The 14,517-nt window shown below is 42.0% G+C and overlaps 1 protein-coding gene across 2 annotated transcripts in view; it reads left to right on the forward strand.

Annotated features, from left to right (window-relative positions):
* The first annotated feature begins 599 nt into the window (after positions 1-599).
* LOC115129675 (ribosome biogenesis protein SLX9 homolog) overlaps positions 600-14,517 on the forward strand; it is a 29,013-nt gene continuing 15,095 nt past the window's right edge. Inside the window, exons 1-5 of one of the 2 annotated variants that reach the window (XM_029660285.2) lie at positions 600-756; positions 913-1,091; positions 1,220-1,352; positions 1,490-1,644; positions 4,283-4,403. In XM_029660285.2, coding sequence (XP_029516145.2) covers positions 615-756; positions 913-1,091; positions 1,220-1,352; positions 1,490-1,644; positions 4,283-4,403 — 730 coding nt within the window. In that variant the 5' untranslated portion in view covers positions 600-614. The remainder of the gene's footprint in view (positions 757-912; positions 1,092-1,219; positions 1,353-1,489; positions 1,645-4,282; positions 4,404-14,517) is intronic. The other variant, XM_065018761.1, reaches the window with a different exon arrangement.

Raw genomic sequence — 14,517 nt, forward strand, 5'->3', positions numbered from 1 at the left:
CAGCCTTGTCTATTGTCAAAACTAGGGTTTTACTGTATGTATCCAATCCTCCTAGTGCAGTTGCTCCAAGCCATTGCTCAATTTATATGTAGTTGAATTGAAGGTAGCTTAGTAAGGTCAACACTCCAATTTCCCCGCTGTGGATCAAAAAAGCTTATTCAATTCAACTCTCCTTCTTTTCTTCAGAAATCGAAGCAGCATCTGTCAAAGGAGCTGTCGGACTGCGTGGTTTACTGCAAGAGTGTCCACTTCAGCAGCTTCAAGCACTCCCGCATTCACTCCAAGTTCTACGAGATATACTCCTTCACAGAGTCCAAATCCCGTAAACACTTGAGAGAGGCAAGTGGGGCTTGAATCCCTACAGTAACTCATGACATCATCAGTCAGGGTCAACCAGTCACTAACTCACTCAGGACAGTTTGTGTCGTTCTGTTTGGACCTCAAAACAGAAGCCAAAAGTTGTTGATTTACTAAAAGGAAATGTTGTCTGATTCGTGAGATTTAGTCTGTTATTCATTCAGTGGCAAGGCCGAAACAGAGGCAGAACGACTAGAAGACACAGTGCTTTGTCTGTGTACTGTTCAATTGCATGGTTCCTCAAGCTCATCTCATGTATGATTAACTGCCTGTCTCTCCCAGGGGAAGAGTTTGTGCATCACAATGCCAGGCAGCTGACCAGGGTTTATCCCAGTGGCCTCAGAACAGACTCCTCCAACTTCAACCCACAGGTGACGTGGAACACAGGGACTCAAATAGGTGAGGGCCATTTTAGATTGTTCTAAGGCACGACACAATGATTAAACAAAATGTAAATGTCCAATTTCCCAACATGACTTTGTGAATCTAGTTAAGCTCATATTTCTGTTCATTCGGATCAGTTGGTTAATGTCTCTGTTTTCCTTGCTACCTCAGTTGTGTTGAATTTCCAGACGGCAGGGGTTGAGATGAACCTCAACGATGGACTGTTCAGTCAAAATGGCCGCTGTGGCTATGTCCTCAAACCTGACTTCATGAGGATGTCAGAGAGGAGGTTCGATCCTGAGGTTCCACAGAACCGGGAAGGCTACCAACTCAGCAGTCTCTGCTTTCAGGTACAAATAACAAACTGAGACCTACCTAAGACACAACCTGAGCTACAACAGAAAAACGACAGCAACCAAGTGGAATGCTAACCTACCCATCTGACCTCAAGCTCTCTCATTGTGTGTGTGTTTTCAAGGTGATCAGTGCACAGCAGCTTCCCAAAGTGAATATCAAGGAGAGCTCCGTTGTGGACCCGTTTGTGAGAGTGGAGATCCATGGACTTCCTCTAGACCAGGCCAAGCAGGAGACCAGATACATAGACAACAATGGTAATATATACACCCTTTAAATCCCAACCACATAAATGGTTATAATGTAACTTTTCACAGAAATGCTGATACAAAAAGCAGTATATTACAGTATTATATTCTATTATTTTATATATTAATGAATTGTGTTTGCTCAGGGTTCAATCCAGTGTGGATTTTGCGGACACTTTGCGGTTCACCATCCATGTGCCTGAACTGGCCCTGGTACGCTTTGTCGTGGAGGACTACGACAAGGCGTCAAGGAATGATTTTGTCGGACAGTATACCTTGCCTTTCTCATGTATTCAGCAAGGTAAGACTCATCCATGTATTTAAGCATTTTGTACAAACTCAATATATAACCTCCTAATATGACAGTCATACACTACCGTTCAAAAGTTTGGGGTCACTGAGAAATGTCCTTGTTTTTGAAATAAAAGTGTTTTTTTTTGTCCATTAAAATATAATCAAATTAATCAGAAATACAGCGTAGACATTGTTAATGTTGTAAATGACTATTGTAGCTGGAAATTGCCGATTTTTTAAAATGGAATATCTACATAGGATTACAGAGGCCCATTATCAGCAACCAACACTCCTGTTCCAATGGCACGGTGTGTTAGTTAATCCAAGTTTATAATTTTAAAAGGCTAATTGATCATTCGAAAACCCTTTTGCAATTATGTTAGCACAGCTGAAAACTGTTGTCCTGATTAAAGAAGCAATAAAACTGGCCTTCTTTAGACTAGTTGTGTATCTGGAGCATCAGCGTTTGTGGGTTCGATTACAGGCCTGTCTAAGGACGGAACCAGTATTCCTCCCACCTCCTTATTTGTACATGTTAGAATCACTAACCTGGTATGAGCTGAACGTTAGAGATTCCAGTCGCTGCTTACCTCTCTGGCATTTACAAGACTTGTAGATAGAAAACACTGAAGGTGAAAGACCCTGAAGGCGGAAGACGTGACTAAAAGAGAACAAGCCATCATTCCGAGTTTTACCAGACAGTTTTGACATTCAAGAGCTAGTTTCACAAACTATGTAATGAATACTTCCTGTAGCTACTTCCTAGAAAGAGTATGTAATGTTGTGCATATACTAAGCCAAAGGTTTTTTGTAGGTATTAATGTACTTTTAGAAAGTATGATTGGTGTGGTTTTCACTTGTGATCTACAATTCTATATTTACAGTGTCTATTCCCAATCAGATGTATTACTGAAGAACTGGCTCTGGGATGATTCTGTTTTTCCAACTCTATGTCATCAAATGCTAGTCAACTACACAACTGTATTTGAGATCATTTTTTGTTTTGCTGCAATGATATGTAGCGAAGAAGTGTGCCTCCACTGGTCAAGAGTGATGACACATTTCAACATAATTATCCACACCACATTATTTTCAATGAACCAAAAGCTCCTCAAGAATGTAACATTGATGAGGCTGTTTGGTTAGAGTTGCCTAGGCTTACTGCAGGACACATTTCCTCCCTCTTTTGCCCATTGGCAAGTTTTGGTTTAAAATGGGTTATGATGCCAATGAAAACAAAATATACTCCATTCCTCATCTCTCTCGCTCTCTCTCTAATGCATATTATCATTTCCATGAACAATATTCAGAACAATCCGTTTAGTATAAATAGAAATTATAGCGAAACTAAAAAATGCCTCAACTCGTGTCATCTGTTTTGGATAATTTTATAGATTTCAATATTTGCTGCTGGCTTAACAGTTGTATATTTTTGTACACACACTGTGTGTGTTTGTGATGTATAGCAGGGGTCTCCAACCCTGTTCCTGGAGAGCTACCCTACTGTAGATTTTTATCTCCAATCCCAGTTGTAACTAACAACCAGCTTTATCAACCAGCTAATTATTAGAATTGGGTGTGCTCGATTAGGGTTGGAGTGAAAACCTACAGGACGGTAGCTCTCCAGGAAAAGAGTTGGAGAGCCTTGATGTATAGCCAATTGTATTGTGTTATAGCATATCTATTAAATCTTTTTTGTACTATTGTCCAGTTCAGACTTCATAGACCTGTATTATTTGTATATGTATTTAGCTATGTATGCATGTACTACAGTAGTTAGTTATTTGCCATGTTATTTGCCATATCCATTTGCAAATAAAGATGATTTTCATTTATCTAAGGAATGCAGAGGCTGGTGAGATTAGATCATGTATCTATATTACAAAGATAAAGTACATATGACATTTTATCTTATTTAGATATACGGTCTTGATTTACTTCACCCATTTTGTTTTCTTGTAGGCCTATTTTTTGGGGGTCACTCACTCCATCAGTCACTGCGGGACTTTGTGAGGATGAGGCGGAACTATAGTTTGCACAAAATTGTTTCCCCCGGTCACATATCAGAGGGACGCACATTTTGTTGTTGTCAAAAGATTTTCCACGTTTTTAGCTAGCTCGAGCATGAGTGTGGTTTTGGAGACAGATTGTATCTTTATTTAACTCAGTAACTAAAAGACAGTATGGTTGGAAAGATAAAGCGGGTCCGTGAAAAGCTTCATCAGGCTGCGGTTAAACTTGACAGTCCCCCGTCCGGTGGCGCAAGATCCACAGATTTAGAAAAGGCACCGATTCCTGTGATCACAAGTGGTTCATTCATCTTCGATGTAAACAAGACAAACAATGCACAGCTGCACATAAAGAAGGATGAAAACGCGAAGGTATTTTATCAACACATAATTTAACGTTCGCTTGCCAACTCCGTCTCTTTTAGATGGTTTAGCTAACATTATAGCTAAAGCTGTTAGAACAGTTAACGTTAGCTAGCTAACAGTTAGCTATTTCACTAGCTAGCTAACGTTAGTTGTCAGCTAGTTAGGATCATAATGTATACATTTAGCTGGCTATAGAGAAATTAGTATGAAGCGTGTATTTTTTGTATTATATTTATGTTGGGTGTCAATGTGGATGTTCTCTTCCAACAGAAACCACTGAGTTCCTTTCCAAGTGGAATCTTTGCTGGCACACAAATCAGCCCTGAAGCCCTCGTGCAAACTCTGAAGTGTGAAGAATTATCAAATGACACTGGTACACCTGCACAGAAAGGTAAATACACTTTGATTGTCAACCAAATATTTAGCTCGTTAATCCGTGGAAATCTGCACGAGAGTACTTGTCTGTGTGTCTCAATAACGAATCATATTCTACCTTCAAGTACATGCATTTAATTTTCCTGACGTTTTAGCTCCCCAAAACGCCCTGGAGACATTGTTTATTTCCAGCCAAATCAACCAGGCACATAGTATTTTTCTGTACACATTATGTCATTCTCTCCTACCACAAGAGGGCAGAAAATACAAAGGGATCACTCGACAGAAAGTGACTTGTGATGTGAGGATGGCAACAGCTCAAGTCTATGCAGTATATTGCTTACCATTGGTATAAAAGGTGTAATGAAGAAAACGAAGTATGATGGTAACCTATAGATAAGAAACTAACCATCCAAATGATTGCTTATATGGAGGCTTATTAGAACCCTATTTCGTTTATTCAATCTTATTCAATCTGACATGTTTTTAACAGTGTATATTTTTCCGTTGATGTTTCCATGCTACATGCACCTGCCAACCTCTCCCCGCTTGAATCCTAGGCTCTTTCGAGTAAGTTTAAGCCCAATGTTAGTCAGTCAGAGTGGCTACTCCAGCTGCAGTGGCAGAGCTGCAGCAAGAAGCCCATCTTCCTTATTCGACAACAGAGAACCGGTTCTATTTATAGCCTCTCTGCAGCATAAATAGTTCATGCATGAAATCAAGGTTCAGTTCAGCCGCCAAGCTCCCCTGAATCAGTGTTTCTCCCTGACTAGATGAGTCGTGGCACCGCTGACGCACAGAGGAGGCTGGTGCTGCAGGGTGTAGTTCTCTTGGTACGGTACCTCGCTGCGGCCCCATGGGAAAGCATCAGGTGGTCCTGTCCCTTGTGAATTACAGTGTAACAGTGATGATGTCGATACACGGTGTGTAGTAGTCTGTCCTGACTCTTTGTCAGAAAGACTGTTGGAGAGATGTATTGAGTGTCACTTTTACAGTTTGGATTTCTCAGCAAGGTTGTTCCAATGTCTTGTTGTCTCTTGCTTGTTTAGGCTTTTGTCTGTAGTGCATGGTGGGAGAGGTGTTCAGGGGTGCCCGGTCCCTGGCTCGCTCACTCAACCTCTGCAGATGGTGTCTGGCTGTTCCCTGTAGCTAGTGAGCAAGTATTTAAATAGCTTCAGTTTCTGCATTCTGCTGTTTCTTTCCTCTTCTTTCTCTCGTCCTCGCTTACAGACGCACACACACTGCTAATGAGTACTCACTCTTCAGCCTTTTCTTGCATTGAAGCTAAAAGCGTGTTTAATACGCTGGATGTGTGTGATCTATTAACGACGGGTATATTTAGCTGTGTCTATTGATCAGGCTAACTAATTAAAGCAAGTGCTTTCCTGGCTGCTGACAAATTTATGAAATAAAAAAAGGACAGGGCAATGAGATGCAGTATTCCATCTGTTGCCATGGTGAAATGCTTGTCAGTGTGCTCTTGTTTTCCCAAAACAGTGTCTGTAGACAATTATATTGACCTCTTTGTGAAATGGTTGGTAGGTTCTGGAGAGCAAAATCTAATTTGACAGTACGTTAGTGGGAAAATAAAATTGAAGCGATATAAGTAAGGGTTTAATAAGAAGGCTGTTTTTAAATCCTGTCCATGGAAATGGTATGAATTGGATTTTTACCATCTCATCTAAGCAGACAGACATTGAGAACTGTAGGCTCTTCTAGCTGTGTACGCTGCTGTGATTAAAGCACTGCCTCCTTCTACACATTAACAATAGAGAGCAGTTATTTTAGCCTACAGCTTATCATTTCAGCTAAATGCTGTCAATTTGTCGTGTTAATAGGGGTATTTCACCTGAATGATCCCAAAATCACTTTCACTGATTCTACTACATTAATATTACATTTCTTTTGGTTCGTCTTCGCGAGCACCCCGTCCTTGGCGCTGTCTTGTCTCTGCCCACAGGGATTAAAGCCCTCTGGTTTCTGTTCAGGCATCTATTCAGCTAGCCACTCTACTATGCTGTTCATTATAAAATACTCTGTTCTCTCAGCCAGAGCAGAAAGAAGCAAGCAAATGCTGTGAGTGTGTCATGTCTTTTCATCCATTGCCTCTTGCATAAGGCCCCCCTGGGGGCTTGTATCCGAACAGATATAAACTCTTATCTGCCACTTTTAATTTGATTGATTTAATTAGTGTTATTATGCACACTTACTGTTGGTGCTTGGTATGTTCATTGGCAGCAAATGCACACTTTGTGTGTGCATGTTTGTGCTTGCCTTTTGCCTAGTTAAATAAAAATAAATAATTCCCCATCCCGCTGACTGAATATCAGTCTCTGCAGTTGATTTTTTTTATTAGGCCTATTCAATTGCCTTAGTTCATAGTCTTCACCGGGGCTCTACGCTGACCTTTTTTACATTTATTTTTTACAAGGAGCCCATGTGCACCTAAGTTAAACAATTTAGGAGCTCAATTACAAATATTTAAAGCAACAAGCTGTTTTCTTTGTAGTAGTGGTGCAAGCACTCAGTGTATTCTCCAAAGCTGCGGTACAGTGAAGTAATCATTGCAACAATTGTCTGGGATATTTTTATTTTCTAGTCACACTGGTGCGCCTAAATAAAAATTCCAGGTCGCACAGCAAAATATTTAAGCTCATTATGCGAGAAAAAACAGTCGCGCTGCAGAGCCCTGTTCACTTCCACGTGTTCTGTGCTACATTAGTCTTGACTAGAAAACTATATTTCAAAGAGCAGAACTCCTTGCTGCCATTCCACGGCGTGATGTTCAAAGTGATGTCTGCGGCAATCGATCATTCAGTGACCACCTCTGTTTTGACAAAGAGCCCTCTCTGCATTTTTTTAATAGGGGATATCCGTATCTGAGCCGGGACCCTGTGAAACCACCTCTTCATCTTTTTTGTCAGCTCCCGAAAGGCACTACACCTCCTCTCCTCCGCCTACCAGAGAGCTGCCTGTCAATTATGCCAGAGAAAAGGGGAAAGCGGAGAGGCTAAGCGGGGGCAAACCCAAGCAGGAAAGGAAATATGCAACTTTCCCAACCACTCATAATAAAGCCTAATCAAGTTTCACGTTTTTGTCACGTGCACTAGTACAGTGAAATGCCTTTCTTGCGATCTAATCGGTGCTATCTATTTCACTGTGTGCGGAGAAACCGATCCTCTCTGGGGGTACAGGGAGGACCAGGGAGGTGGTAAGTAAGGCTCTCTCCCCACCACAAACAGCCCCAGGTCGGGTTGGGTTTCACCCATCAGCAGTCCAGGGCCAGGGCTGTCAGGGACGGGGATGCAGCAGGAGTAGAGATGCCTATCTGGCCCCTGTACCTCTGCTGCTACAGCAGGACAACCCATGTTGTTGACACCGCGGTGGCAGATTAAAGATTGGACCTGGCAGGGAGGAACTAACTGCCCTGTGATGAAAGGTGGTGTGTGTGTTGCTGCTGGAAGAGTTGTATCTGAGCCTGGGCTGAAGATGCACGTAGAAATGAAAAGAGAGCGAAGAAAATACTTTCGCTTGGTTTGATAGTTAATTTTATGCCACCATGTTTTGGCTTGAGATAAACACTGTGATATTGAAGCCGTTTCCGATATAGGGTTAGAGATGACACATTTTCTGCAAGGATTTATTAGTTGCCGTGATACACCCCAGGGGTTAAGAATGACCCTGATTTGTGATGTGGTGGCGGGGTCTTGTCCTGGCCCGTCTATCGCCATGGCAGCAGCAACAGCAGTGTGGGTGGCTGGGAATTGGTGAGGTCATCCTGTCAGTGAGAAGCGAGTCAGTAACATCAGTAGATCTAGGTTGCGGTTCGGTGTGGCTCAGTTGGTAGAGCGTGGTGCTTGGACCGCCAATTATCGTTGGTTCCATTCCCGCTGGGGGCCGCCCATATGGAAAATATATGCGAACATGACTGTAAGTCATGGGATAAAAGCATCTGCTAAATGGCATATATACAGTATATGAGGCTAGTTGGAGTCAGTGTCACACTTTGTCTTCCGAAGTAGTAGTGATGGGGGGAAAAAATCTATACAGTTGCGATATGTAACTGTATAGATTTTTTCCCCCCATCACTACTACTTCGGAAGACAAAGTGTGACACTGACTCCAACTAGCCTCATATACTGTATATATGCCATTATGTAACTGTGTATATTATTTTGGATGATAATTGTATCGATACTTTGACTCGCAAGTATCGATTTATGAAAACAGCTATTTTGCTACGTAGAGTTACCCACATGAAAAAATACTATAGTATAAATACTGTAGTTTTACTACATTTATATATTATAGTATTCACTGTAGTGTATTTTTTTGTTTTGTTTTTGTCTTCGGTCCCCTAAACACTACAGTGAATACTGTAGTATTTACTATTGTGTTTTTGTTTTATCTTTGAAAGAGCCACCACTTCTTTCTCACTGACGAAACCTACGAGACAAATACTAAACGAGCACATTTTCCAGAACCTATAAGTAAGTAGGACTGGAGTCTGAATGGATAGTTCAGAACTTCTGCTCTTCTATAACCTGTAGGGAACACAACATACTTGGCATGTAGGTTTCTCAATCATGGGTGCCACAAATTGGGGGAGGGGAATATGCAAATTAAATCCTGTTTTAGTATTACCGTAGTTAGTGTAGTGTTTTACTGTCGTATTTACTACAGTGTTTTTTTGTGTGGATAATACTGTAATAGTTACTATAGTATTCTATAGTGTACTACACAATTCTATAGTAAGCATTACAGATTTGACGGATACTACAGTGTATAGTATACTACAAAATTCTATAGTAAGTACTACACATGATCAAGGGATACTACAGTGTGGAATATAGGGCGGCAGGTAGCCTAGCGGTTAAGAGCGTTGGCCCGTTAACCAAAATGTTGCTGGTTGGAATTCCCGAGCCGACTAGGTGAAAAATATGCCGGTGTGCCCTTGAGCAAGGCACTTAACCCTAATCCAGAACGATTTACAGGAGCAATAAGAGCTTTTGTGTGAAATGGCCTTTTAGAAGTGCTTTGGTGTACTTATGAATGCACGAGTCCCCTTTCCCCCCACTCCTATCGATTTTTAACCTCACAATGTTTATAAAGTCATACGAAGGTTTTACTATGCGTGAAGTTTCGAATTCATCCTCGATTTACTAAATGTGTCATGTATTTGAAAATAAAATGTAAAAAACACACAAGAATATTAGATTAATAAAATATTTAATCAGTCTTTTTATTTTTTATTTAACTAGGCAAGTCAGTTTAAGAACAAATTCTTATTTTCAATGACTGAATTGTTCAGGGGCAGAATGACAGATTTTTACCTTGTCATGATTGAAAGGGAAAAGGGGATACCTAGTCAGTTGTACAACTGAAGTGTGTCTTTCACATTTAAACCACCCCTCTGAATCAGAGAGTTGCGGGGGGCTGCCTTAATCGACATCCACGGATTGAAGGGATAATGATGATGATGCATTCTTTGCAAGAGGGAATCTAATTTCATTGGTCCTCAACACTTAATTCAGGGTAAGTGGAGTTAGCCTGCCCCACAGCAGGTTAGTTCTGAAGGAGGCTGAAGAAATACGTCTTGTCACCAAAAAGACTCACAAACTTTTACAGATGCACAATCGAGAGCATTCTGTCGGGCTGTATCACCGCCTGGTACGGCAACTGCTCGGCCCACAACCGTAAGGCTCTCCAAAGGGTAGTGAGGTCTGCACAACGCATCACCGGGGGCAAACTACCTGCCCTCTAGGACACCTACATCACCCGATGTCACAGGAAGGCCATAAAGATCATCAAGGACAACAACTACCCGAGCCACTGCCTGTTCACCCCGCTATCATCCAGAAGGCTAGGTTAGTACAGGTGCATCAAAGCAGGGACCGAGAGACTGAAAAACAGCTTCTATCTCAAGGCCATCAGACTGTTAAACAGCCACCACTAACATTGAGTGGCTGCTGCCAACATACTGACTCAACTCCAGCCACTTTAATAATGGAAGAATTACTCATCTCATATGTATATACTGTACTCAATACCATCAACTGCATCTTGCCTATGCCGTTCTGTACCATCACTCATTCATGTATTTTTATGTACATATTCTTCATCCCTTTACACTTGTGTGTATAAGGTACAGTGGGGCAAAAAAGTATTTAGTCAGCCACCAATTGTGCAAGTTCTCCCACTTAAAAAGATGAGAGAGGACTGTAATTTTCATCATAGGTACACTTCAACTATGACAGACAAAATGAGGGGAAAAAATCCAGAAAATCACATTGTAGGATTTGTAATGAATTTATTTGCAAATTATGGGGGGGGGTGAGAAGGATTACTTTATCCTATCCTAGGTATTCCTTAAAGAGGTGGGGTTTCAGGTGTCTCCGGAAGGTGGTGATTGACTCCGCTGTCCTGGCGTCGTGAGGGAGTTTGTTCCACCATTGGGGGGCCAGAGCAGCGAACAGTTTTGACTGGGCTGAGCGGGAACTGTACTTCCTCAGTGGTAGGGAGGCGAGCAGGCCAGAGGTGGATGAACGCAGTGCCCTTGTTTGGGTGTAGGGCCTGATCAGAGCCTGGAGGTACTGAGGTGCCGTTCTCCTCACAGCTCCGTAGGCAAGCACCATGGTCTTGTAGCGGATGCAAGCTTCAACTGGAAGCCAGTGGAGAGAGCGGAGGAGCGGGGTGTGACGTGAGAGAACTTGGGAAGGTTGAACACCAGACGGGCTGCGGCGTTCTGGATGAGTTGTAGGGGTTTAATGGCACAGGCAGGGAGCCCAGCCAACAGCGAGTTGCAGTAATCCAGACGGGAGATGACAAGTGCCTGGATTAGGACCTGCGCCGCTTCCTGTGTGAGGCAGGGTCGTACTCTGCGGATGTTGTAGAGCATGAACCTACAGGAACGGGCCACCGCCTTGATGTTAGTTGAGAACGACAGGGTGTTGTCCAGGATCACGCCAAGGTTCTTAGCGCTCTGGGAGGAGGACACAATGGAGTTGTCAACCGTGATGGCGAGATCATGGACTCTCATCTTTTTAAATGGGAGAACTTGCACAATTGGTGGCTGACTAAATACATTTTTGCCCCACTGTAGTTTTTGTGAAATTGTTAAGTTAGATTACTTGTTGGTTATTACTGCATTGTCGGAACTAGAAGCACAAGCATTTCGCTACACTCGCATTAACATCTGCTAAACATGTGTATGTGACAAATAAAATTTGATTTGGATTCGCTGCCATAGAAATTTACCTGGCTAAAAGGTGACCCACTTTCATGTCTCCAGTTAGGCTATCACGAGTTGAACTCAAAAGTGAGCCAAAGTTAGTTCACTATCTAGATTTGTAGTACACAACTCTGATCTCTTTGTGAATCAGTTGCTGCTGTTATCCTAAGGATGAGCTTTGGTCGGGATCCGTCAGTATTTGCTTCCCGGGTAAAGAAGCAATGAGAGCAGAGTACAATTGTCACTACCGATCAATACCTTACATAACTGCTGCTTGCCAGGCCCAATGGTTTTTATCCACATTGCTCATCAACCGTGGTCATTGAAATGACTGTAATTCTATTTGTTGGCAGACTGTTGTTTAACCTTTCAACCTTGTGGCTGGGACAGCAGGAGATCAATAAGGAACAAAGTAGAAAGCAGGCCAATGCAGCAGCGCACTCACCCACCATGAGCACTTTTAACCATGTTAGCTAAAGCATGACTCGGATATGGAGGACATTACCCCAATGTAGATTATTCGTCAAAGTGAATCAGTCTATACCAGTGTTTGGGTCCATTTCAATTCAGGAAGTACTCTGACACCACAATTCCAAATAAATTCCAATGCGTTTCAATGAAAAAAATGTGTAATCTGAATTTGCTTTACCTTCCAAATTGACTGGAATTGAAATGAAATTGACCCCAACCCTAGTCCATACCATAATGTTTGTTTGCGTAAAGAGAGAAGCTGTAGGGTGTTTTTAATAGCAGTGAATAGGCGAGGAGGTGGCAGGGGAAAGATAAACACTATGAATTCCCCCACGTGTGACTGACTCCCACTGTCCCACACTGACAGTTTCATCGCCGCAGAATGATATTAGCTACCACCACACAACCCGGACATCCCTGCCAGCTCTCCCTGCCAACCACGCTGCCCACTCCTCTCCTTTTAGTTTTTTTCCTTCCTGCTATTATTAGAGGAGAGTCATTCCCCCCCCCCAAAAAAAAAATCCTTTACAGTGTGGACACTGTATTGTATTATAACTAGTTCTTTCCTCCTTCACTTTTCTTGATAAGCCATATCTGTTTATAACACGTTACGGTACCTATTCAAATACACTCTACAAGACAGCTAGACTCAGAGATGGACAGGCACAGTACAGATTATTAGTAATAATTAGGTGGGTTCTTATAAATGTCCTATTTCACACGTGTGAATTGGACATAAAATTAAAAAAATGTATATCCGAACTCCCGCTGAGACACCCTCTGAGAGTGGGGTCATGGCCAGTAACGTAGTAGCTACACTCAACCCAGTACAGTGATTAGGACCCCAAGGCCAATTCCAGCACACACACACATTCCTGTGTGTTTCTAATGTCTGTCTGTTGTAGGAGGACTGTGTTTTCAAAGCTTACATTTCAACTGGAAGTACCTTTTTAAAGCCAGAATCCTCAGTTGCTACATCCATTTTTGGACTTAATATAAATGAATGCTGTACCCATTGAAGAATATAACTTATGAGCTTAGTTCAACTATCATACCCCATCAGAACCCAAAATATAAGCTTGTTTACTCCAGTGTTTGTAAAGAATGTAAATATGAACAAACACTGGATTGCCTCAAAACATGGTTAAAACAAACTAAGAAAAATGATAATGAATGGTCAGCCCGTGCATCCCTAGCTCTGTCTATGAGTTTAAGAGTGGTTGCATTTCTCCAGGCCCATCCCTCAGTGTTTTACCAAAACAGAGGCGGGGTGCAGCTTTGTTATTTTTATTCTAGCTTTAACAGAATACTTTGCTGATGCACCCCGTGTCAATGCCTCGTACCACCTGTCTGTCGGCCTCCATATAGGCTTTATCCAACATCCGTGTTCTATCCTGCTGCCTGCTCATCTAACCCAAGCTCATCTGCGTCTTTAAATTAGATGCTATTGATCAGGGAGGTGAAGGGAGTGGTTCCCCATTAAACAACATCTCTAGGCTCTCTGTCTCTGCACTGCACAATGCTGTAATCTCAAGGTGCCATTCAATGATTGGAAGTTTCTAATCGAACACTGATGATACAGTTGAAGTCGGAAGTTTACATACACTAAGGGTGGAGTCATTAAAACTCATTTTTCAACCACTCCACAAATTTCTTGTTAACATAGTATAGTTTTGGCAAGTTGGTTAGGACATCTACTTTGTACATGACAAGTAATTTTTCCAACAATTGTTTACAGACAGATTATTTCACTTATAATTCACTGTATCACAATTCCAGTGGGCCAGAAGTTTACATACACTAAGTTGACTGTGCCTTTAAACAGCTTGGAAAATTCCAGAAAATGTTATGTCATGGCTTTAGAAGCTTCTGATAGTCTAATTGACATCATTTGAGTCAATTGGAAGTGTACCTGTGGATGTATTTCAAGGCCTTATTTCAAACTCAGTGCCTCTTTGCTTGACATCATGGGAAAATCAAAATAAATCAGTCAAGACCTCAGGAAAAAAATTGTAGACCTTCACAGGTTTGGTTCATCCTTGGGAGCAATTTCCAAACGCCTGAAGGTACCACGTTCATTTGTACAAACAATAGTATGCAAGTATAAACACCATGGGACCACGCAGCCGTCATACCGCTCAGGAAGGAGACGTGTTCTGTCTCCTAGAGATTAACGTTCTTTGGTGTGAAAAGTGCAAATTAATCCCAGAACAACAGCAAAGGACCCTGTGAAGATGCTGGAGGAAACGGGTGCAAAAGTGTCTATATCTCCAGTAAAACAAGTCCTATATCAATATAATCTGAATGGCCGCTCAGCAAGGAAGAAGCCACTGCTCCAAAACTGCCGTAAAAAAGCCAGACTACAGTTTGCAACTGCACACGGGGGCAAAAATCGTACTTTTTGGAGAAATGTCCTCTGGCCTGATGA

The sequence above is a fragment of the Oncorhynchus nerka genome, linkage group LG5 (assembly GCF_034236695.1).
Source record: "Oncorhynchus nerka isolate Pitt River linkage group LG5, Oner_Uvic_2.0, whole genome shotgun sequence".
Classification (NCBI taxonomy): domain Eukaryota; kingdom Metazoa; phylum Chordata; class Actinopteri; order Salmoniformes; family Salmonidae; genus Oncorhynchus; species Oncorhynchus nerka.